Source organism: Lathamus discolor, chromosome 1, assembly GCF_037157495.1.
Source record: "Lathamus discolor isolate bLatDis1 chromosome 1, bLatDis1.hap1, whole genome shotgun sequence".
Classification (NCBI taxonomy): Eukaryota; Metazoa; Chordata; class Aves; order Psittaciformes; family Psittacidae; genus Lathamus; species Lathamus discolor.
Window position 1 is genome coordinate 75761960 of NC_088884.1, and position 26965 is coordinate 75788924.

Below are 26965 nucleotides of genomic sequence, written 5' to 3' on the forward strand. Positions count from 1 at the left end.
AAACACAAAAGCAGTTTGCTGGCCAAGATGACCTACTGAGATCACAAGCTGAGGAGCAATTACCACCAGCCTCTGCCAGAAATAAAAGCTAAAAATCAAGAGGACTAGAACAAAACTGCTGCAAAGAACTGCTTACAGTTGTAACAGGCTGGGGCTTAAAGAAGCAGCAGTTTAAATACCAGGATCTGAGGTTCTGGTGCTCCTGTGGCCCTTGGGAGCAGTTAACAGCCAAATGCTAGCTAGAGGAGACCTTCTATGAAGGTCAACACACAGACACATTACAGAGGTTATTCCACCTCATCTTGCACACCTACTTTCAGCCTCTTAGATGTGGGCATTCCTTTAACAAACAATTCTCAGCTTCCAATGCAACAAGCTGGTAACAGCTATCAAATTTCAATTTAACGTGTTATAACCTTTCCTGGCAGTATGACAGAACATGCTTTGGACCATGGACTTGGGATAAGCACATTGTTCCCTCTCTTTTTATCAAAACAGAAAGCTTTTGTCAGGAGACAAGAGTAACTGCAGACATAGATTTTGTCAATTTTGGCAACTGTCTTTGCCAATCACAGCAATTGCCAAGGCACCCACAGATTTACTATTCTGCGAAACTGGGTCCACGGGGAAGAGGAAGGTAACTCAGGAAAGTGCCTGCACATGCTACATTATATATAAACAAATAATTTTATATAATCATATACAGTACCTCCACTGGATCTCAGAATTTGCAATGATACAAGTTAGTTCACTTTACAAATAACAAAAGAAAATTTTAATATAGACTTCCCTCAGTTTCCTTTAACCGACCAATGTGATGTGATGTTTTGTATACTTTAGAGCTGGTCTACTCAGGAAAGATTTTTCTTAAAATAGGTTTGTTTTGGCTTCAGAACTTTTGCTTGGATTTTTATTTTGCTGTAGTTAGGCAAATACACTGAACATGCGCATTCCCCCGGTTTCAGTTATAAGGTGTGTGCCACTTCTCTTTTAAAATGACACCATCTCTACTGTCTGTTCAGGCCCTCCTGGCCTGAACAAGTACATCTCAGTTCAGACACGGGGCTCAGTGAAGTACATACTATTCACCTCGTAGACTGCTTACTCGTACCCAAGTCAAACCTACTGCAAGCGAAAATGCATACCAAGTGGTTTTGTTGGGGTTTTTGTTTACACCAGAATATTATTTGCTTGTTTTTTTGTTGCTGTTGTTAATGCACAACACAGCACACCTCCATTGCCAAGCAGTTTCTAAGGACTCCTAAGGTATCTTAGTATTTCAGCTACACTAGCAAGTCATTAAACTGCAAATTTTGGAGGCCAAACACGTTCTAATTTAATTACTGTGGTACTCCATGGATATTGCCAGAAAATGAAGTAATTTTTTATCTTTCCCCACCTCTACAGTCATTAACCCTAAATCAACTGTTGATTTGGAGAAAAGAATAGCAGTACAAGTTTGTAACTACAGGCTAGAGAAGATCCTGTGAAACATCCTGTGAAATCTGTCTAAAAGCATCATGGCACAGATTTGAAACAGTCATAACTTCATACGGATTAGTACTTTTTTCATACTATGATAACTTGTTTTCATCCATGTTGGCCTGTAGGTGAAAAACAACTGCCAAGATTATCACAGTGGTGTGCATTTATACTGGCCTTTGGGCCCAGATCAAAGCTTAGCAATGCTAAGGGGCTAGGAAAAGAACCTCCGGAGATGTCGTTAGTTCTCCAAATCAGGTTTCAGTTCACCAATATGTTTTTGTAAATAAGATTATGGGGAACATGAGGTATTCCCCACCTGATGAAAGATGATTTTCCTACAAGATTCTGATACCAGGCCTCTTCTGCTCATTAGGAATGCATATCAAACTGGGTAACAAAATCTTTAGGTGAAAAGCTCATCATTGTTTTATGCATGAAACCACAAAGCTTTTGTTCACCTTAACACATGTGGATCTAAATGGCAATGTAGTACTAAATACGATATTTTAAGACTGTGCCTTTGTTTCCTTGGCTTTTCAGAAGCTTTTCTAGACATTTAAATGTCTTCAGCCCAGGCAGAATGATCAGTGAACATTTGGAAGACAGAAAGGAAAGCAGAGGTGTTTAATCACAGGCTGGAGCCTGCTCTAAGGCAGGGACTGGCAAACTTCCAAGAATGGTGCACCAGACAGTCCCCCTTTTTTCCTCACATTTAGAAGATTAAGCACGTTGAGAAACGTTTTTCAAAGAGCTAAGATGTTGCCAACCTGCTTACCAGCAATGCTCGGCCTCAAGCAAAGCAGATGCTTTCAGCTCCTATTAAGTTCAACCTGCCTCTGTGCTACCCAAAGTCTGACCATTCACCCTCTTACCACCCACTCCAAAAGTTATGTAGCCTGCCATAATATCTGCCTCATGAGTTTGCTGAGTTTTGCCCAACATCACAACATCAGAGAGAATAAACATTAGTTGAAAAAGACAGCTCTGGAAAGTTTTGGATAGCTAATCTCTCACCTTTTCATGCATCTGTAAGATCCACGGAACTGGGTTCACAGAAATTCTGTGCTCGTATTTTAGGAGCAAAAATGTAGAAGAAACTTCATGACAGTGCAATGAATGAAATGAATACAATGTATTATATACAGTTTGCGCACTTCAATTTTATTACAAATGGCTATTAGGGAGACCTACACTTTCAGTAATTCTTTTCAGTAAAGTGCAGACTGTAACTGACTGCTTTGGCACAACAGGATAGTGCAAACTGGAAAAACTAAAATGGGACAAAAGACCTCATGTGGAGGCTGGACACATTTTTCTAAGGAGCTCAGAACTGTGCAAGGGAGACCATATGTGCTCCCTTCTCTTGGGGTGTAACATCTGCAGGGACTGCCTACAGCTGACAGAAGAATGTAAGGCTTCAGGACTGGATTGCTTTAGGATGCTACACATGAGCAAAACGAAACAAAGTTCTCCGTGCTTAGCAGCTTTTGCATCATGTCCAGTGGTCTTTTCCTTTATGTCCCTTTCTCTTTCCAACTTCTCCATTTGATCCCTTGACAATTTCTCAGCATATCTCACAGGCCTTTGCTCTTGAGCTTGTCTTGCAACACAAACTCTTCCTTTCTTTGGGCACTTTGCCTGCCGCTGGAATCCCTTCACAAGGCTAAAGATGAAGAAGGATGTTTGCCTTCTCTTTCCTCAGGTTTACCAAACGATTAGTAACATCCCTTCCTCTGCGGGCTGTGCCATGCAAGGTGCTAGGAGAACAGAGAAATCAAAGGAATAATTATTAAATTAGTAAGTGTTAATAAAGCACTAGGTCACTCATATTTTCAATCCCATTGCCCAGCTGCCAAATTTCAATCCCTTACACTCTCTTAAATTACAAGATAATCTCTTAAATTACAAAATAAGCTCAAACATCAGACTTTACTCCAAATTGGGCTCTTGTTCCATATTGTAGCAATACCCTTTAACAAAACCATGCTCAAGTACATTTTTCTAGAAAAGGCCAGCATATTTTTAAACTCTAAAAAATTCAGAGAAATTAGTATTTCCACAATTACGCATTTAAAAAGCAGAGAAGTATTATTAAAGAAAGGCAAAATGATAACTGCAGAAAGGTACAGACAGTGCTACACGCTCATACAATAGCTGCTTCTGGGAAAGAAATGCTACAAACACAGATGCCTGGGGAAAACTGCATGACTAACATGCGTACTACTTATGAACACCAGCTGATAATCATAAACCATTTTCAAAATAAACCAAATTTTGAAGACACAATGTATGCCTTGTTGTTGTTGTTTAACAATGAAAGCGCACAGCAAGGCAAAAAAAGCAAAAAGGAGAGAGCTGAAAACCTCTTACAGCTCCTGCAACCACAACATCTACACTTAGGAAAAAACTCCTTCACCTCAACCAAGCATGTTCAAATATTTTTATATAAGTGAATTTAAAAACCTTAAGGCATTAACCAGCTTTGGTCTCAGTTTCTCCTTTCCCTTTTTACTTCGCGAAAGAGTGAAAAGCCTCCTCATAGTGCATGTATCAATTAAGATTATTTATCCTAAGATTATTTATCCTGTTGTATCCTCATAAACGGCTAAGAAAGTATAAATGTGACACAGGAGCAATTATAAAGTTGGAAAAATTTAGCATATCCCAGCATCAGCACAGGGCTATATAGTGCCTTTGGCATCCACCGGTGTTTGACACAGCTGGTATGAACAAGCTTCTTCACAGATTAGTTGTAGCCTGGTTGCAGTTTCAGCTTTACCATGAGAAAGGCAGAGCCTGCTTAGCTTAGAGAACAGCAGCCGCCTTGTCCACAGACTGCTGTACCAAAATCCACGGGATATAAAGGCAACATCCACTACCTGGAAAAGGCACTTTAAAATTTACTTGCATCTGCACAAAACAGTACAAATAAGAAAAACATCTTTCTTTGTACTTACCAAATGAGGTTCCCTCTGCAGGACTGTCAAATCTGTTTTCCTGGGAGGCACTGTATTTGATCTTTCACAAAATAGCCTTGGCTGTCCAGGGAATTTCTCTTCCAGTTAGAGTCCATAGGTGCCTGTGTAGCTTCCAGCTGTGTTTCTCCTTTAGTCTGGGCACAATGCTCACTACTCCAAGAGAGCCTCTGCCAAGTTCAGTTCATCTCCATGCAGCACATGTCACAGAAACATTCCTCTGAAGGCTTTTGTATTTGGTGTTCTTAATAAATCTGCATCAGTTTTTTTGACTCTGATGCACATCCTTGAGTTACCAGTTCCTGAAGATTTGTTCAACTATCTAGTGCTGGGTGGTTACAGTGATCTCTTAGCTACTGGGAACATAATCTCAATATGATCACTTATCTTTTCACAGAGAGGGTCCAGAATCTTTGTTGGCAATACAGAGGATGGGGCCTATGGCCAGATTTAGAAAACTAATTTTACAAAACCTGGATCTGCAGATGCTATTGGTATATCCCAACATCTAAATAAGAGGAAGACAGCTGGTCTGAAGGATAGTAAAGCAGTGTGCACGTACAAAAGCAACTAAAGCAGTATCATGAACCTGGAATTGGCATCTGTTTACACTGATCTTATAATGGAGTGGCTTATTCTGAAACAGAAGTATGTCACTTCAAGGCATATAAACTGTAGTTTGATAACACAAACTAAAAGAATTTGTGAGGATACAGATTCAGTCAGTATTAATTTTAAGTATAAAAATCTTTCCAGTTTAGACCAGGAAATCAGTTTAGCAGGTGAGACCCCAATTCTACAGACACTTACGCACATGTTCAACTTTGGTTCACTACTAATTCCTATCATTCATGTAAATGAAATTATTCACTTCTCTGAAGGTAAGCATAGGTATACATGACAAGCCAGATCACAAAAATGGAGAGAGAGTTGCAAAGAAGTATTTTGAGTGTTTCTAAGCATACAGTACTGAAATGTTACATCATTAAACAGCAGGAATAAGGTCATACCCAACAGAATCTGAGGGGGGTGCTGAGGGGTACGATCCAGATGCCGGGGTGGTCTCTCCCAAGGAGGCCTCCTCCTGTGGTATGGGGTGATGTTCAAAGAACTTGGAGACAAACAGCAAACTGTGAGGCAAGAACAAAACAAAAACAACCTAACCTTGTGCAAAACCCAGAAGCTTCACAATACACTCAAAGATTAAAACAAACCCTGTCACTGATCAAATTCTTTATTTTGAAATGAAGACTATGCTAACACATGGATCTACAAGATTTGTCAATAAAAATATTATTTAATTGCCAAAGAATCAAATGATCATGCCTTAAACATACTTTTGTGGAAAGTAATTTTTTCATCTTTTAGTTGAAATTGCAAACATCTGGTTCCTCAAGAACGCACAACTTGTAACTGTTTTTGGAGTACATGAACTTAAGTTTGCACTGATGCAATGCCAAAAACCAGATGTCAAATGGATAGAACTACCTTATCCACAAGCCCTGAGCACAAATTCTGGAGATGCCAAGAAAACAGAATTTAAATTTACTTTTGGGGGAAAACCTAGAATTTGAAATGATTTCTTATATGAAAGTCTAGTTAAAAGACTTGATAGCCTCTGCTGAAACCAATCAAATAGAGCACAAAGCCAGTTTACACCAGATCCTTAGCCTACATCAAATTATCAATAATTAAATCCAAGAACACGTGACTGTTTGGGACTTTCTATGTTTCTTACCTAGGCATCAAACTCACTAATGGATTATTTTAAATCACTGTCAAACTAACTGTAATTTTATGATATTAAACTAGTGTTTTTTCACATTTTTTTCCTGTGAAGAGAATAAACCTGCATCTAAACCCACATCTAAGCATTTAAACAGGGCTCTAGCCATCACATAATAAAGAACCAGTTTTGATTAAGAACAACAACTGCGAACAATGAGAAGTCTGTCTGATATAGTCAAGTGCTCAGCCAATCCATTCATGCTTCAAAGAAAGCATTTCATAGTCCAGCAAAAAAATATGAACTGGTTGTCTGAGTTTGCAAAGAAAGAACACGAATTATGCAGCCTCACAAGAACAGTTCAACTTCTGTATTTTTTTCAGGCAGCTCCTCTGACTTCCTGAATTACAGATCTAAAACACTGACAGCTGCAAGCTTAACAAAAGACTCAACTTTTAAAATCAATTGTGATTACTTACTCAAGTTGGTCATAATTAACACACATCAGTGGCACTTCTGTACTACAGCGCTGGTGAAATTTGTAGCCACATGTCTGGCATCGGAATCCCTGGAAAAGCAGCTTTCGACAAAAGTCACAGAACGCTAACGTGAAGAATGTTTTTCGTACCTATATTGTCGAAAATAATCATAATTAGAGTCCTTTTTAAGCCTAGCACACACTATTTGCTTTTACCTCCCTCTAATACACTTACAAGCCTCTTTACACTGGAGCAACAGTCTAATGTATCAAGCAGATTTACATAAAAGGTTTGCCTCTTTTTCAAACAGTCTTCATGCATTAAATTTTTCTTTCAACTATTTATTAGACATAATGCTTCACTTCATTATCAGTGAGAAAATCAGCAAAAAATCTGAAACAGAACACTGCACCATTACCATGCTAGAGACAAATATTCAAAATTTAACTGGATACAACCTATAAAAACAAGAGCTGCTGAAATATTATCTCATCTTCTAATTTTTCCAGGAGCCAAATGACATTTCCATTCAATATTCACAGGTCTGGAAATATTCTTTACTTGTATATGTGGCTTCTATATATGGTTACATACATAGTTGTAATTTTGATTACTGAAGCTTAAAACGTTTAAAATCACAAAAGGGTGAACACACATTATCTCCATATTATAGGGGGGGAATTGATTTAGTTTAGTTTTCAAATTTAGCAATACTTGGTATAAAACCACATTCTAATTGTATTACTACACATAGTACAGAAAATTTCAGGATATATAAAAAATTTTAAGCCTACTACACTTTCATCTAACTAGCCATAGCCAAACTAGCTTCTTTGAGTAAAACAGTTTAAGCAGCTTGCAAACACAATCTCAGGTTTTAACTTAAATAAAAGGTCTTTCTTGTCAATGTGACAAACATTATTTCCAGGATTTTGTATGTAGCTGTAACAGTTCAGATGGATTCTGTTTAGCAGCTTCCATTTACTTGGTGCCTTATCAGGTCAAAACATATTTGTGCACTAGCATCACTGATGATGTCAGCACTGCTCTGGGAATAGTTAGTTCATTAGTTAATTGCTGCTGCAGAGCCAGCAGGGAGGCCCAGAATACATTTTATAGATACAGCAATACAAAAATAGTAGATTATTATTACAGCTCTGCAATGCAGTGCTGATTTAAACCCCTACGTTTATAGATTTTAGAGGGTGTATTCCATCCAATGTGAAAGTTTTAAGGGTGATGAAGTATTCTAACATCACTTCAGTTACAATTTTATCTAATTCACTTAAGCTAACGTGATTCAAAACTTCTTTTGCAACTCCTACCATGCTGCACAGACACAAAAATATTATTCAAAGCTGTTAATTCGAATTTGAAAGTACAAAGTTGATTTAACCCTACTCAACATCTCAAAAACCAGTACATACAAAATTGTGTGTTGTGAGTGGCACATTCTCCAAGACTTCCACATGCAACTCCTCCCCTGTGAGCCAGGAAATGTCAGTGTCCCAGCCAATTGGCTTCTTCTCTCTAAAATGTAAATAAGCCTTTTATGTATAATAATCATAATAATAATGCCTTTTTTGTTAGCACCAGCGCAGGAGGCCTGCAATGGCTCATAATATGAATTTGGTAAAAGGGTAGAAAGTTGTAGGGGTTTACTACCCAGTCTCTAATGGCAGGAAACTTTAAAAGCAGGACATTAAGCTCAGCACACACTGAAGAAAGCACACCTTCCCTGGACAAAATGCATGAAAGAAATGCACTTTTTCCAATCAGCTCCAGTAGTGGCCGATGCCTTGGTTCCGAGGTGACAGGTAACATTCTCGTCAAATAAAGTGCTTGTGAAAATACCTGTTCCACAAGAGTTTCAAAGAGACGGCTAACTTTGCACATTAAGATAATCTACAGGCTTTTTAGGGCTGGAAACTAATTTTTTTCCCCACAGGAACTCTGCCTTTAGCTAAGAATGCACTATAACCAAGTCAAATAAATTCAAAAAGAAAAACAATTTAATACTTGTTTGGTTAGCACAAGTTTGATTAATGAATCAGCCAGCAGTCTATAAGCTCATATCATGCCCATTCTTCAAGTCATTCAATCTTTTTCTAGGAGTCTGCCATTCTTTTTAGACACATCTTCAAGGCACAAGTTGTTTTAGTGCAAAGTATCCTATTATTCTGAACTCTGAAAACAACTTCCACGGTGTTGGATAAAATCAGACATACTGGGTAACTCCAAAAGAGATTCTATGAGCAAAAACCATCACCCACAAACCATACCCATCTTGTATTCTGTAAACAGCACAGCACTCTGGAATAAGACCTCTCATCATCAGAGCTTTCTTTAAGCTGTCTCGGACTGTCACTCCACATCTTGCTGGAACCTAGAGGTCAATGAGAAAAGAAATTAATTAAAACAAGTTCCAATTTATTCCCCCATACCGACACAAACATTTTGACCTCCAAGAGCTAAACCCCACTTTTCATGATTCTTTACAGAATGCTAGGTAAGAGTTTTTAAAAATCTTATTCTACTGTGGACAGTTTTATTGGCGAATAGTATATAAGCAATTTAGCTCAGCTAGCAAGAAAACAAGCTTTACAGTTCTACTAACATCTAGCATGAAATCTTGATCCAACTCCAAAAGTGACTTTCCAATTCTTCTCAGCTTCAAGAAGGTGGAGACACAGCATGCAGACAGCTAATAACTACATACTTCTATAAAAAGTTCAGGCCAAGCGGTAAAATTAAGTGAGGAAACATGCCAAGGAATTAAAACGAAAGAACTAACTTGGACTGCACTCAAAAAAACATTAGGATAAAATGTTTACATTTTATTTTCTATTTCTAAAAGAGAAGATAAGCATGCAAACAAGTAAAACAATCATCTGAGTCAGGCAGGCCATTATGTCTCACTTTAACTTATATTTGCAACTCCACAGACACTTCCTGTTGGGAAAACATATTCTTTTCTTCTGTTTCATTGTTTGAAAAGTTTAAACATCTAGCAGCATGGGAAGAATGGAGAAGAACACTAAAACTAGCCAAAGAACTGCAAACTTTGAAAAGTAAAGGTATTTTCCTTGCCTCTATTCTACCTGTAGGCATATCTTATAGGAATAAATGTATCATCTCTAGGTATACCTGTGACTTAACAGTGTATAGCATCAAGCCGTAAAACCAGAACAATACATAATCTGGTGATTAAGTGTAGTTAAGGTGTTGAGTATTACCCACTTACTATTTCTAGAACTCAAGAGTGAAAATACGTAATTGCTTTAGGTGGTACACACACTGGGACATCTGCTGTAATCACAGACAGCACCTCAAACATGAATCAAAAGAAAAACCCACAGACTCAACTAAGCAAAAAAACATCTGTCTGAACACCTGAGACTTAATTCTAGCTTGCTAGTGGCCTAAACCAGAGCCCTTGGTAGCCAAAAGCAGTCTGTTAATCAGCTTCAACTGGCTTTGGATTGGAGCCTAGTTTTTGCTCCTTGCACTTCATTTTCCATGGGTATTTAGGGGCCCTATGTCCTACTTAAGGGTGACAGTGAGAAGTAGCAGTCTATTTCAAGCAGTTTTGTGAACACCACTTGAGGTTACGCTATATATTGCATTTCTAGAACTCCAACGTATGCTTTTCTGAGAAGAGACAAATTAAAGGATTATCCTGCTTCACAATATTGCTCCTATTAATATGAAAGCACTTCTTACAGGATATTTGTGCATTTCATCTGGTCATCACATAAACATCTAAAAAAGAGAATTTCTACTAATTCTAAACCTCCTATAGCATACTGCTTTACAGTCTAGATATTGAACCTTAAATGACTTTGGTTTAAGCATTCCATTACTTCTTAGTGCATCTTTCCATTAATGTAAGTAACTTCTTCCCATCCTAGAAGTTAATGCTGTGGCTTTCACTCACTTGTAGGTCATTCCTCCAGCATAAGACATCCTTAATTAATACTAGTTACAGATATTAGTAACAAGAGGGAGGCTGGGTGCATCTATTATTTTCAGGGTCATCAACAACTTTCCATTGTAGGACTCAGTCCTCTGTTAAGTCACTACCAAACTAGGTTGGTTCACACTGAAAACAACTGTTCATAGGGTCCTTCTGTGACTGGTACCCACTGCTGCCAACCCCTGGCAATGAGGTTAGCATAACCAGCACCATTTTGTGAGGCAAGTAGCCATTCTCTGTGACCAAGTGGGTCATGTATTAATTCTCTTTCCCCTCATTATCAGGTCCTAAAAGTCTTGTGAACCAAAGAGACATACCAAACAGATTTCTTCTTTCCCTCCTTTAGCCTCAAAGTTCCTGGATGCCAGGCTGACTATTCCACCCTTGCTGGCCTTCAAAGTTCCAGGCATCCAGGGCCACCAGGTGGTAGTGGTGGCCCTGCCGCAGAGCAGGGAAGCTTAACAGCACCAGAGCAGTGTCTATAAAACCGAGCAGGTACCAGTCGTAGACAGGAATTTGGACTGGATCTGCTCCTGAACAGTGAGACTCAGAACCAGGCAGTGCCCGGGATGCCTCCATCATCCTCTGCTTCCTCTGAGGATTAAGGGAATGACTCATTATATGAGTCCAGATTATGACAGTTATATTGATACACCAAATCATGTAGTAAAGATTTGGCTTGATCGGCAGAGGGTCCAGCTGATTAGAAATTATAAGTTACAATATAAATTCTGTATTACTTCACTTATAAATTGTACAATATCAATTCTGATTGGCAGAAGTTATGTGCTATACTAATCACAATATCCTGTTAAGAAAATAAAACCTTAATTCTAACTACAACGTAGTGGCATCATCATTCTGCCAAGGATCCCTAAGAGAACCTGGTGTTCCCTCAGTGTCAGCTGACAAGTTCTCCCTGCCTCCAACATACATATTTACAAATAGAGTAAATATTTAAGAATTTGAGTAAAATCTCTGAGGATTTCAGAGGTGTGCTCCAACCTCCCACACACATCAGGTCCAATGAGCGACTTCAATGGAGCAAACAAGTGTTCTTTGGCTCAAGGCTATTTTTCCTTCAAGTACAGCTCCTGCTGGACTGAGGTAGAGCCCCCACAGACACTTCAGGTCTAACTCTCCAGCAACCTCAGTTACTTCACCACTGATAACCACAGTGAAAGAAGAAGTTCAGACACTGGGAGGCTAACAGACAGACCGTGGAGGGGCGGGCAAATGAAGAGAGCCAGGAAAATGGCTGGGCATGAAGGAGAAATGGGAGGAAAGAAGCAGGACAAACTTAAGGATTGACCAGGGAATGCATGTGTATATTGGAAGAGGGCATCACCATCAGCAGGTTGGTGGGAAACAAGCAAGCAGGACAGAGGGAAGACAGACTGCAGAGCAAAATGAGGCAGAGGGCAGGAAACAGTGATACAATGACTCCCTATCATGTAGGGGGAGCTGGAGAGGCAATCACATTCTCAATATGAAGTTTTCATGCTGTGATTAGGAGAAAAGATTGCTCTTTTTGGATAAGAAGCCCCACAGGGAAGGGAGTGCCTATGAGAAGTGCTAGAACTGAGCACAGAGAGGAGAGAAAACTTCAAGACAGTAAGGACTAAAAGAAACCAGGGTATTAAAATCTAGACCCGGGTGAGGGAATGGAACAGGACAAGGAGGAAAAGCCAAGCAGTGAACAATGACATTAAACAAGAGATGAAGAGAAAAAGAGGAGGAGCCTTGTGCTCACTGGAAGGTATTTTCTTCTTCCAGCGCTGCTCCTCAACAAAGAGCGATGACACCCTCCAGTACCTCACAAAGCAAAGATCTGCATCAGGAGCCTAGAAGTTCCAGCTCTACTAATGAATTATACTGGTTTAAATAATGCCACTTCAGCTGATTTTTTTTCTTTTGATTTTGCTGAAAACAAAAAAGATTTGTGAAGTTATGGGCTTCCATTTACAAGATTAATAAAATCAGACAGGCAAGCTCTCAAAACTTGGAAAGTATCCGTGAAGGTTGCCTACAGCAATGCAAGTGCAACAGGACTATGAAAAACATGCACTAAGCATCTTGCTCACTTATAATTTGCTATTTCTCAGTATTACTTCCCCAAGTCCCCTTAATTAAAGTCTGAGCCATATTTATGGAACTTGCAATAGAAACATAGATAGAACATTTGTTCTCTTCATTGCCATTTGCAACAAGATAACAAAAAAAAAAAAAACCCCAAAACCCCCCAAAAAACAGTTAGGGAACTGTTTTGATTACTTTCAAAAATCACCAGGACCCTGAATCAGCATCACATTTAGAATGTTCTCTTACAGAACTCCTGATCAGAGAAACATAAGGCTAAATTAAAAGAACTAAATACTAGAATAAATCCCTGTAGTACTGATTAATCATTTTCTCAGACTGGTACAGTACGGTCTATCACCATCTGTGTGCACAGCCCCTCCAGCCCCCTCCTTCAGACCCTATCAGCACCTGCTACAAAGCAGAAATCCCACCATGCAAAGCATTCCCTCTGAAAACCTTTATTTCCCCCACCTCATCCTCATCACACCCAAATCATGGCAAAGCTAACGAAAAATCCTGCTCCAACAAACTGATTTGGAAAGCGACTCAATCTTAAGAAAGAAAACAAAACAAAGAACAAGTTCTTTTTTTTTCCCTGCTAGCAGACAGGCTCCCTGAAGCAGATTTTTTAGGACAGCCTCCTACTCATCCCAGCTGGAGGGAGGGCCCTGCAGCATGGCAGCATGGGAAGCAGGAACCCCAGCACAGTGCAGTCCCCCAGCCTGCTGAGCCCCTGGGTGCCTGCCAGAAGCCAACAGCTCCAGCACAGCAGGCAGGCAAGCACCAAACTGGGTTTATCAATTCCATCAAGAGCATTGACAGGATTCCCTCAGAACATTTTAAGCAAATCACATCAGCATTTTTGACAGAATCAGCTCCTCTTGAGATCCCATCAGCAGTCCTGTTTTCAGCCCTAGGGCCCTCAACATAACAAGGACATGGACCTGCTCAAGCAAGTCCAGATAAGTCCACGAAGATGTTCAGAGGACTGGAGCACCTCTGCTATGGAGACAGCATGAGAGTTGGGTTTCCTCAGCCTGGAGAAGAGACAGCTCAGTGGAGACCTTAGAGCAGCTTCCAGTACCTAAAACGGGTCTACAAGAAATCTGGAAAAGGACTTTTTACAAGGACATGTAGTGAAAGGACAAAGGGAAATGGCTTTAAACTGGAAGACAGGAGATTTAAATGGATATTGGGATGAAGTTCTTCACTATGAGGGTGGTGAGGCACTGGCACAGGTTGCCCAAAGAATTTGTGGCTGCCCCATCCCTGGCAGTGTTCAAGGCCAGGCTGGACAGGAACTGGAGCAACCTGGTCTAGTGGGAGGTGTCCCTGACTGTGGCAGGGGGCTGGAACTGGGTGAGCTTTAAGGTCCCTTCCAACCCAAACCATTAGATGATCCTACAAAAAAAAAAATGCACCCTTGTGATTGTAAACTGAACAAAATTTGCATTTTACTGAAACAAAGAAGGCTTAGTATTATTTCAAACCCATTTTGCCCAGTTCCATGCACCTTTTGATCCCTCTGGTTTATAACTAAGAATCTAAATATGTTTCATAACAATTATCACCTAGAAATTCATGCTACTGAATTCGTGGGATCAGTTCCTAAACTGTAATTGCTAATGATTTACTTTTAAAGTCACTTATATACCTAAGATTTGTAGATCAGAAAAGGTTTAGGTTTTTATAGCAATTTGAAAGTTTATTCAGCAAACAATTTTTAAATGAGAAAAGCATGAAATATTACGGCTACACAATACTAAGGAATAGTAGAGAAGCTGCCAATACAGACTGTAAGATGTGTTCGGTATGTAGCTTTAAAAATATGCCAGAGGTAGTAATTTATTTGTGCATCTTGCATAAGGTAAGTAGTTATTCAGGAAAACACCAAACCACATGCTCAACTTTGCAAATGTTAAGTCCCAAGGAAACAAATGAAAATTATTACAGATTCCAAAAGTTCCCTAAGCAGAGTCTTACTACCTAGACAGATCAAACATAACTATAGCATTTTTCTCATTTCTTTTAATCACGTAAACCATTTCTATGAGCCGTAAGTATTCATAACAAATTGCTGATACGCATATTTAATACTGCAGCCACACACATTTAAGCAATGCATAATGTATCATTTATTTCTGTAAATCAGGTCATTCCCAATTCAGTAAGAAATTCAGGGCTATATCCCTAAATAACTCTTACATCACTTTTCTACCATCAGAGCAGAAACTGGCATACTCTCAGTAAGTTAAACACACTTCCTTACACCAGTGCAGTTTCTAGTATCTTACAGCAATAAAGAGACTGAAGAGTCTGAGAAGCACTTCAAAACCAACACAAAGGTGTTCTCTGAAAGTGGAGAGGCTGAACAGCTCTGAGTATCTAGTGTGCTACTTCTCACAGTCAGCTGGTTCAATTTTTTCCCCAGCTTAGCACTGCAGTTCAGCTCACTTTAGCCAAGTGGTATGTGTGCACGTATGCATGGTATGAGTCATGTAATTTAGAGCTTCAGAAATATTCTAGACAGTTAAACAGAGTATTAGGTACAATACTGAGAATATTCCAAGTAGTACGTACTTTGAATTATCACTTCAAAGTACTGATTTACTTACTTCAACACATACACCTTGAAAGATCACACCTTCCCCTATCCCAGTACCTATACGAGACTAAAAATGCCAGCAATGTGCTCACAGAATTCAGTGTTTTGGGACAGAAATAAGCTAAGCTGTCTTTTTGCCAAGTTAACTAGTTTTGCCTTCCAACATGTTAGGTTTTATGGTAAGAAATATACACATGAGCTCCACATTTGCTTTTTCCATCTTAGGTATGAAAGACAAATGTTTAACCAAATCAGCCACTTTCCAGGAGAAAGCAGCATTTAAGAATATACATTCTTAATGGTGCACATTAGTAAGACAAATGGGAGACAATTCCACTGCATTAAATCTTGTTTCCAAGGGAAGCTATACAGAATTTACCCATTTTATAAAGCTGTTGCCATTCCATCAAATGCATCCCATTTAACTTGCAAAGACATCAGTCACCAGCACCCACTCGCACCTCCAACACAATCAAGGGGTACTCATTTGTAGAACACAACGGACTCACGTACATCAAGAGTATACCATCACTAAACCACACTGGATCAAACCTGCTATGCCTAGTCAACAGCAGCCTCCACACACTATCATTTTTCAGCCTTTTGAGGGACAGCTCCCAAACTGCATTCAGAAGAGCACTGATCATTGTTAAGGTGATAGTAGACCCATTAATTTAAAAAAAAAGGAAAAAAAAGCAAAGAGTGGAAAAATACGGCTTTTGACTTCAGACTTGAGAGAAATGCTCATCTAGAACAGTATGTGTAGCCACTATATGTGAATCGAAACTCAGGACCTTTAAGTTTTCTGTTCAAGTGACAAAACTGTCAGCTGGCTGCTCTCCAAAACCCACACACATCAGAAATTTAAGTTACAAAATAATTTAAGTAACTCATACAGGTCAGCTCCAGAGTCCACTTGTGTAGGATGATCACACTCCACATGCTTTAAAGGCAGGGAAGCAAGAACCTGTACTGTAGAAGGGCTAAAATTTACATCCCTCCCTAAACTGTTGCAACTGATCCTAAAAACAGGTACTTTCTTCTCCAGGTAGTATACATGTTCTCCACAAATATTAAAGCTTCGGTTGGTCAGTTTGCTTAAGCAACACAAGAAGCCATGAATTTAAGCATGACTTACCAGACATGAAACTAAAACACTACTTCTGATTCTTTTCAGATTTGTGACTTGCATTCTATTTCACTGAGTGCCTGCCTAGCGTATCATAAGGTAAAGGAAACACACACCAAAGAGTATTTTCTTCTATCATTCATTACTTCCTACAGACAGACTTTCCATTTCTTAAGAAATCACTAATCTCTCCTTACTTCAGGAACACTCTTAAAAAGCAGCAATCGGTGTTGCATGAGGCATTCCAAATGACAAGCCATTTTATAATAGCAAGCTTTCAATATTGGTTGACTTTGTAATCTAAGACTGTCGATAAAATTGAAGTAGATTAAATTACTTTCTCTTCAACACATACTACTTTGAATTTATCTAACATCAAGTTTAGCCTGTGCAGTGGGTTAACCCTGGCAAGCAGCTAAGCACCACCCAGCTACTTCCTCACTCAGTGGGATGGGGGAAGATAACTGGAAGGATGAAAGCAAGAAAACTCTGGGGTTGAGATAAAGACAATTTAGTAAGTGAAGGGTCAAAAAAAAAAAAAAAAAAAAAAAAGGGAAAAAGAATAAATTCCTAGTGATGCAGAAGCAATCACTCAGCACCAGCAGACTGATGCCCAGCCAGCCTCTAAGCAACAGCAACCATGGAAAAAAACCTCCCCTCTGTTTTATTGCAGAGGATGATGTTACACACGATGAAATATGCCTTTGGTCAGTTGCAATCAGCTGTCCCCGCTGTGTCCCCTCCTCAGCCTACTTGCTCAAGGGGCAGTGGGAAATGGGGAAGGCCCTGAACCTGGGCAAGCACCATTAAAAAAATCAGCATTGTTTTGGTCCCCAGTCTAAAGCAGAATTGTAGGAGGTGCTGTAAAGAAAATTAACTCCATTCAAGCCAGATCCCAGTACAGACTGCTGTAGCACTATTGCGCACCTTGCTTCTCTAAAGGCCTCTCAAACACACATTCTTCAGGCTTTCCCCATGTCCTGGGTTCAGCAGTAGCAGTCATTTTTCTCCTCCTTAGTAGCTGGTGCAGTGCTGTCTTTTTGACTTTCAGCCTGGGAACAATGCTGGTAACACCGATGCTTTCAGTTGTTGCCTAGTAATGTTTACTCTGACCAGGGACTTTCTCAGTTTCATGCTCTGCCAAGGAGGAGGGGAAGCCGGGAGGAAGCAGACAGGATACCTGACCCAAAGTAGCCAAAGGGACGTTTCACACCATAGCACATCATGGCCAGTATATAAACTGGGGGAAATTACCTGGAAGGGCTAGATTGCTGCTCAGATCGGGCTGGGTATCGGTCGGTGGGTGGTGAGCGGCTGTATTCGCTTCCCTTGTTATTTCCCTCATCATTATTATTATTGGTGGTAGCAGCAGTGGTTTGTGTTCCACCTTAGTTACTGGACTGCTCTTAATCTCAACCTGTGGGAGTTACATTCTTTTGATTCGTCTCCCCACCCCTCTGGGAACGGGGCGGGGAGGAAAAAGACGGGGATTGCGCGAGCAGCTGCGTGGTTCCGAGCTACCGGCTGGGCTTAAACCACGACACCTAAAGGGACTATTCATAGTAGCTTGTAAAGCCTATTTCATTGTACAACTTCTGTGATGTATTACAATTTCATTTGCTTATTGACAGCCTAAAGGAGGTCTTCCATAGTTAAATTTCTTCCCAATGAAAACTGATAACTTGTCTCTAATTTGATTTTGCCTTTCAGCAATAGGCTAGGTAGGCCAGTAACTCTCCCAGATGATCCAAGTACTTAAAAAAACCCCAAGGTATAAAGTGAGTTTCACTTAAAATTAAATGCTGCCTATTACCTGTCTGTTCATATGATGCATAAAATTCCAAAGCATGCGGATATATTCAGCAAGCATCCACTGGCACAGGCTACAAGTAAACTCAATTTCTACCGCATGTTTGATATGACATAGGAATTTTTTAATTGTTTGATTAGAAAAAACTAATCATGTTAAACCAGGTGTGTAATTTAAAACAACAAACTAGTTTATTCACCTGCCTGAACATTCCTTCTCTTGATTTTCCTTATATTGACAGGTGAAACTGGTAGGACAGCTTGAAGGCCTACAGAAATCCAATGCTTAGTACTCAGGAAGCTTGAGGCACAAACTCACAGCATAAACTGCAGAAAGCAAGATGCAAGTCTTAAGTCACAAGAAATGCATCGAGTACCAGACTTAAAGCTAGAACATTTGAAGGATCCCAGTTGAGCATGCATGATGAATTAATATATGCTAAGAATTTAGGTAGGGTAAAAATACCCTATTCTTCCAGTCTTCATGACTGCAGAGAAGACCACATGATTGGTTGTCTAATTAAAAGGCAGATGTACTAATTAACCAAGGTGTGACAAGCGTGAGAAACCTGAAATAGGTGTTGTCCTCATGCACAGCATTCACAATCCCAGTTAGTTTCTGTAAGCCCTAAAAAGAGAAATTCTCCCTTTAAAAAAAACCCTGTGTCTTGCATTTGCAGTTTGAGAACTTTCATTAACTTTCTAATACATATGTAACTATGACACTTACATGAAACATACCAACACTGAAGGTGGAGAAGAGTTTCACTGGCCCTAATTCACGCTGAGCTGTTACACAGCTCGCATCTAATTACTCTTAAAGAAAAACCAAAGAATGCCAAAACCCCACACAATCTATAGTTGAATATAGAAGGGTAATTAAAACAAAACAAAACAAACCAGAACAAACAAATGACGCATTTCTTTTGGTTTAGAAACTGCTGTAGGAAGTTTTTAGACCTCATGGTGAGTAAAAAAACACACAATGATCTGATCCTATTGAGACTGTGCAGACAACCTGAAGTACTTGGAGGCCACCAAGCTTTCCCAACGTAGGAACAGCACTGGCTACTCTTCCTCCCCTCCTCCACTGGCTACTCAGACCACCACTGAACAGAAATGAAATTCAAAATGGCCAAAACCACTCCCTGTTCATGCTCACAAAAAGACACCAAGCACTGGAGCTGCAAGAGGTCCCACTATAAACTTCCTGAGCAGAGCAACAGCCTCCTTCCCCCCCTTACAGCCACTCCACCAAGAAGGCCAGAAAACGCAAAGGAAACATTTCGTCTAGAAGCTAGTAGTGTGCAGCAGGCAGCACCAGGCTATGTACTGATCAAGAGCGACTTCTAACTTCTCATACTCCATCATTCAGGACAGCTAATTTGCTTTCAAATTGTTTCTTCCCACACTGTAAGTACTTGGCTGTACTTGACTTCTTAGGTAATCAGGCTGTTAATATCAAACAAAATATGTACATGATCTTGTTCATAAAGAACTTGAGTTAGAAGCACCCCTGTCATATTCTCTTCTTTCCTACTAGACTTCATGTCCTGCTTTCAGCTGGAGTATTTTTCTTCTTTGTAGCTGGTGCAGAGCTGTGTTTTGGCTTCAGCCCGAGAACAACGCTGATAACACATCAGTGTTCAGTTGTTGCTAAGTAGCACTTACTCTGATCAAGGACTTTTCGGTCTCTTATTCTGCCAGTGAGGAGGGGCACGGAAAGCCAGGAGGAAGCAGAGACAGGACACCTGACCCAAACTTGCCAAAGGGGTATTCCATACCACAGCACGTCATGCCCAGTACATACACTGGGAGGAGCTACCCAGAAAGCCCAGATCACTGCTCAGGTTGGGCTGAGTATCGGTTGGCAGGTAGTGAGCAACTGTACTGTGCATACTTGTGTTTATTTGTTTTGGGTCTATATTCTCTCCCCTTGTTATTTCCCTTACTATTACTATTAATAGTAGTAGTTTTGTATTATATCTTAGTTACTGGACTGTTCTTATCTCAACCCGTGGGGTTTACATTTTTCAATTCTCCTCCCCATCCCTGCCCAGAGCGGGGGGAAAAGGAGAGGAGTGAGTGGCTGCATGGTTTCGAGTTACCAGCTGGGCTTAAACCATTGACACTTCACTACATCAGAAACCTAGTATTGTTCCTCTAAGCTGTTACGACTAGTTTTAGCTATTTAGTTTTGTACCAGGCCTTGTATTAAATGCCTTTTCTCAGAAGCCTTTATTTCCTTCAGTATAAGAAGGCAAGCAAATATGTAAGCGTATATATATTAGTAAGAGAGCTAGCATGTGGCAGATTTAAAGACAACACAGAATATGATTACTAACACCACACAGGATCATGCCTGTGGAATTCCATACCACAAGACACAAATTTCTAGTATCCATAGCACGAGTTTAACAGAGACAGGACAGAGGGCTTCCAATTAGAAAATGTTTATAAAACTTATAAAATTCCTGAATGAGAAATAGCTCAAATTTGGAAGAGGAGTTGGGGAAAATATTACATGTGCCTGCCCTGTTCTTGTACTCTTTCACTGCAATAGAGACACTATGGATGCATCCACAAAAGGCATGATCCAGAACACTTTACTGCAAGGGGCTAGCCACAACTTAGGTGCCACAGGAAACCTCTCGTAAGGTCTACAATCTAATAGCTGACACCGCAAAATAATTTTAGCTGTTCTGTCAACTTTTACAGAGAAAGGCAAAAATTAGAACAGTCCTTGCAATTGGGAATGGGCATTTTTTTCCTTATCCCAAGCCTACCAGTTTAAAACTGGAAGTCCTAAAGACATGCAAAACATACTCTATCCAGGTACTCAAAAAACATCCCCCCCAAACATTCAAAGAAGGAGAAAAAAAAAAAAAACAATCACACAACTAGAAGCAACACCCAAAAAGGCTTAAATCTTGTCCCATATACAAATACCGTATTCCAGTAATCCGGGATGATATGGATAAATAAATGGAATAAATGGAATGAGCTATTTAGGCTCACTGCCTGGAGCTCCTTCAGTTCATTTTCAACTTTTCCCAGTTTTCTGCCTCTTATGTTAAATTGAAGTTACCCTGTTTTGATCTTTAATGGCTTCTTCCCATACCTCTGATCAGTTACTAATCCTCATTCTCCCTGAATTACTACCCCTTCCCAACAACCAGCAATGTGTCTCCTCCTGTTCATTTGTATGAGTGTCATCTTCTGTCTCTTTTCTCTCTCTGCTGGCACCTTCAAACATATAATCACATTATATGAAAAAAACAACCAAATGCCCTAGTCCACAACACAATTATCTAAGGATTCCACAAGGCTGCATTTTCTTCTGGCTCCATGTACTCTCTGAGAAATCTCACCAGTAAATGTCAACTTTGCTTTTATGCTGACACACTATCATCCGCTTCCCATTCTGGACTATCTCCCTCCCACCAAACCCAAGTCTCAGCATCTAAATCTCTGGGACTTCTAAGAGCCAACTCAAGGTCAGTCCTTACATCCCTCTCCCATCCAGAAGCTCTCCCTTAATTAGCAGGTTTGTTGCTATCCACCCCACAGCCATTTAGATTCCTAACCCAAACAAGCTCTAAACTAATTTTTCCCTAAATTCTCCCACCCACAGTTTGGATAAGTCTCACCATTTTGTTCTGCAAAACAACTGATAGCCTCAGGTTGAATTTAACCATCTTGCATTTTTATTAGATCAACATCCTTCTCTCTGGCCTAGAACACAATAAAACAAACACACCCGCACAGACTTATCCAGGGTACAGCTATAGAGAATGCTTCTTCCAAAGGACACTTAACTTGCCAATTGAACAAAGACACTGAGGAAAAAGGATGTCTAAGTATTTCAGACATTTATCTCTCTGTATTATAGGGGATAAACATTTTTCCCCAGCAGAGAACAGCAAACAATATCTTTTTTAAGAGACTGTTTAGTGAAGGAAATACCTCTTCATCCCTTCCCAGGCTGACGAGAGAGGGAAAACAATCTTCAATTTCTGATGCTATATATTCATCAATTCCACTCCAACTAACCAAGCTAACTACTTGGTTTTGCTTTCAAAAAAACTTATGTTCTAATCCTGCTCTGCCACTGGCTTAACCAAGGCACTGACTTCCAACTGCTAACTGGTCAGTGGCAGTAGAGTCTATCACATACAGGCTAGGCTTCCAAGGAAGCACCTACTCACCTTTTCCTACGTTAGGAAAAGCTTTGTTCAACACTGTGCTTTACCATGACACATACGAAAAAACTTGACATCAGTTACCCTAAAATGCATCAAAATTACTTACACTGATCAATATCATCTCATTTCGTTGTACCTGCCCTGCGTTCAGCAGTAGCAGTCATATTTCTCCTCCTTAGTAGCTGGTGCAGTGCTGTGGTTTTGACTTTCAGCCTGGGAACAATGCTGGTAACACCGATGGTTTTAGTTGCTGCTCAGTAATGTTTACTCTGACTGGGGACTTTCTCAGTCTCATGCGCTGCCAAGGAGGAGCAGAAACCGGGAGGAAGCAGAGACAGAACACCTGACCCAAAGTAGCCAAAGGGACATTCTACACCACAGCACCTCACGCCCAGTATATAAACTGGGGGAAGTTACCTGGAAGGGCTAGATTGCTGCTCAGGCTGGGCTGGGTATTTGTCGGCAGGTGGTGAGCAGTTGTATTCTCTTCCCTTGTTATTTCCCTCATCATTATTATTATTGGTGGTAGCAGCAGTGGTTTGTGTTATACCTTAGTTACTGGACCACTCTTATCTCAACCCATGAGAGTTACATTCCTTTGATTCTCCCCCCCCACCCCTCTGGGAGCGGAGGTGGGGGGAGGAAAAAGGGTGGGAGTGAGTGAGCGGCTGCGTGGTTCTGGGTTGCCGGCTGGGTTTAAACCACGACAGTACTCCATCACTTTTCTCACATTACATTTCTAACTAGAGCCAATTCAAACAGATGTATTTCCTTGATCCTACACACAAACAATACTACTAATAAACAAAAAATGTAGACAGCTCTCAAGCAACAAGGCAGCTGCTAGTCAAAAATGTAGGCATTCCCCCTCCTCCCCATTTCCTGCATTTTTAACAGTTCTAAACAAATAGCAGAAGGCTGTTGTAGCACTTGGGACTGCTTCAGAGACAAACAAGGAGGTTGGTTCTCTGTTACCAACTTAATTTCAGGCACTTTAAATTAAGTCAGTATAAGAACTGTCACTGCATTCCCAGATAAAAATAGACTCCCTAACATATGACAAGGCTTCTCCCATCCTGAAGTGGGTCTGTGGTTGGAAGTAGAGACTGAAAATATTACTGTGATATTAAGTAAGATTTCTTTCAGAAGTAGATATTAATTGAAAGCAGTTAAGGTTGGGGTGGGAGAAGCTTGTTGCAACACTGCAACTTTCACAGCATCTCTCTTTTCCCAGCTGCATACCTGGTTGTAAGGACACACTTTATCCATACTTTAACAGGCATACGGAATAGCAAATTGGATGGGAGGTGAAACCCTAATAGAAGTTACCCTGTATTTTCACAAGCAGTCTCCTTCCTGCTTCAACCCATCACATCAGAAACTATCTTGTATACTTGGAAACACTAAACTACCATCATGGCTACATAAGCAAATAGCACATTTAATGGTACAAGTAAGACATGACAGGTCTGGTTTTAAAGCCAGAGGTTATGAAGGAAGACTAAGATGCATACAGTGCGCAGCACTTCTCTATCCATTGAGACTATGAAGGAAGTCTATCATAGCAAGTAATGTCAGTGTTCACTGAAAACTGCTGGGTCCTTTTCAGGCTAGCAGCCTATTATCTGACTACTGGCAGCTAAACCTGTGCTATAAGCTGTAACTCTGAACTGCGGTTGCTTCTGAAACTTCCTTAGTTTTCAATAGACTACATGTAGGATCAATAAATACTGAAAATAGAGTAAATATATTAAGAGTCACTGTACAAGAAATTCCTGGCCTTTTCAGTAAGAAGAGAACGGCTTCAAGTTTCCAGAGAAACAAACTTCAGCTCCAAGGCCACTAATCCCAACACTCAAGAGTTTCTATAAGCATCATTTCCCAGCTCTAAACCAGAGATAATTTACTAAGTCTGTAAAAAAGTTCAACTTAGTAATGCAACTGGATCCGAGTCGTGCATAAAACTGAAGTAAAAAGAAGTCAGCTCACTCCCTGAGCTGAAGCTGAACCTGAACCATTAATTTGCATTATCTGCTGACCAGACCAGAGTGTATCTTTCCAATTTACACACAAACAATACTACTACAATTCTAAATTTTGAGGTATCTTCATTGTTGCAGAACTTCTACAAGTCTTGTATTCTGTCTTGTTGGTGTAACACACATCTTTGTTAACACATCTGTTAACCCTCTAGAAAACATTCAAAAGATTGAAACAACTGAACGTGGCAGAGCACAAATACTGATTGTACCACCTCTTTAACCTCCGCACAGGTATTTAAATTAACTTTTGCATACAGAGGGAGAGAGATACAGGAAATATTGAGGTTACAAGTACGTGAACAGAATCTGACTCACCACCGTCCTTTGCTTATTGGGCAGGAAGACTCTAACAATAGGCTTCTGTGGAGACTTGGGGTTATTCCGTGACATATCAGCAGGGTTTTGATAAACTGAAAGGGATGAAGGTGCTACAGAGAGGCTAGAGGAGGAAGATGATGCAACTGTGTCTGTTGAAGCTGAACTGGAGACAGAGAAATCAGTTCCGTTCCCCATTGATTCCAGTAACTGCTGTTCTCTCTGCTGTAGAGCATCTAGTTTGCTGGTGTACTCTTCATAGGCCTGTGAAGGAAGAGCAGCTGTTTTAATGATGCAGTAGCCTCAGACAAAACCAGAAATTGAAATTCAGACTGAACATGCAACAAAACACATTCTAAACTAATTCAAAGTTTTCAGCAATATTAACAAAATTCTCTGGTGAATTTTTTCAGTAGGATACAAAGAAGAAATAGCTTTGAACTCTTTATGTTTAACCTGCTGACCCAACAAAGCATTATTTAATAGAAGTAACAGGTAACTGGATAAAAGAAACCAGAAGTCACAGTTTCAAAGCACCTGCACCAAACAGTTGAATTCAAAGCCATTTTAAGGACCACAGCAGCCTTTTACAAATGTTGTCAGCTGCACTGCCAAATTACTGTGCTATAGCTAAATTTATTATTCTGTTGGAATAACAGCTAATACATCTAATGTAGTAATTAAGTGAAAGCTGATATCTGCTTTTTACTATCTGTATCTGAGCTCACCTAGTTCACTGTTCACCATTTTTCACCTCTGGTGCTGTCCCTTTCATACCAGATAGCACAAAATCTGGTACAATACAAAAATTAAGTACAACTTAATGTACGTTTGCCCTATTACAAAGTCATCCATAAACACGTAACAGCAATTCTTTGAAAGAATGCAACATCTGTATGAGATTAATTTGATTTTCCACCAAGATTTAAAAAAAACTTGACTGCACACTGACCAAGTTTGTTAAACAAATACCCAGTAATATTAAATTCACCCACTAAGTCTTTACTAAATGTCACCAAGTTAAACACTATTGCCAAGCTCTACACTGCAAATATATAATCAGTATTTATTTTTGTTTAAATGTTGTTTCCACCAAGTTAGTCTTTATAACAAGAAAATTTTTATCTGTATGTAACTATCAGAATTATTTCTTCAGCATGAAAGTCAGTAGAGAGTATCTTAAAAAGCCTGAGTCAGTTAAGGAACATGTGTTTCATGCATGTCAGTGTTAACCAAGAACATCTTAGACCTTTATAGACAAGAGGAAACAAAGATCTTGCAAACCCAGTATAGGATCAACCTATGTTCAAAATCTGTGTCATCACCCCCACAGTGTTAACACAGAGAATGGGAATTTGACAGTGAGGACTAAGAAAGAGCATTTCAAACAATTGTGGTGAACATAACTTCAAATTCTAAATTTTAATAGTCTGTTTTTAATATATGGAGATTAGTTGCAGGAAACTGAGAAGTACTTAGTGTTTCTTTTTAAACTGAGGATGTCTAGCGTTTCATGAACAGACTCCAAATTTGGAGGCTTCAAACCAAACCATATTAACTGTAGCACAATTCTACTGTCAAAAGTAAATTGAAAGGTTACCCAATTATAAATAATGACATTTTTGGGCTGTACAGTAACATAAGTGTCTCTCTCCTACTTTCAGGATCAACTTCTCAGGCAAATTCCTGTAAAAAGCTCCATGTGTCAAGAATTATTTTCAGTAAACAAAAATTAAGAATCATAAACTGTTACCATTTCACCAATGCTTTTCTAAATACTTACTTCCTTTTCTCATGAACATTGCAAAATATTATTTGAACACATGCAACATTACACTGCTTCCGGATACTTGTGTGTAATTTTGTGAAGGAACTAAGCCCACATCTTTCAAAATACTCAATCCTACAATGTTTATACTGGCAGCTTAATCTGTCACTAATGCAAACTCCAAGTCAAGTGATTTATCTTAAGAGAATAAACAATGAGCATGGAAAGCTGAGAGCTGCTGCTGGCTTTGGGTTCTATACCATTAAATTCGGCATGAAAAGCTCTCTTTTTTATGGAGACAAAAGCTCTCAAGTATTATACTGTTACTCAACATCTTACAAGAAGATCCTGCAATAAAATATAATGGAA

General features: G+C 39.7%; 1 protein-coding gene across 1 annotated transcript in view; it reads right to left on the reverse strand.

Moving 5' to 3' along the window:
• The window catches only part of BRAF (B-Raf proto-oncogene, serine/threonine kinase), an 83847-nt gene that overhangs the window by 32896 nt on the left and 23986 nt on the right, over positions 1 to 26965 (reverse strand). The window contains exons 3-7 of the mRNA XM_065681172.1: positions 24829 to 25092; positions 8948 to 9051; positions 8093 to 8195; positions 6666 to 6814; positions 5471 to 5590 (exon numbers count right to left, since the gene is read on the reverse strand). Coding sequence (XP_065537244.1) covers positions 5471 to 5590; positions 6666 to 6814; positions 8093 to 8195; positions 8948 to 9051; positions 24829 to 25092 — 740 coding nt within the window. The remainder of the gene's footprint in view (positions 1 to 5470; positions 5591 to 6665; positions 6815 to 8092; positions 8196 to 8947; positions 9052 to 24828; positions 25093 to 26965) is intronic.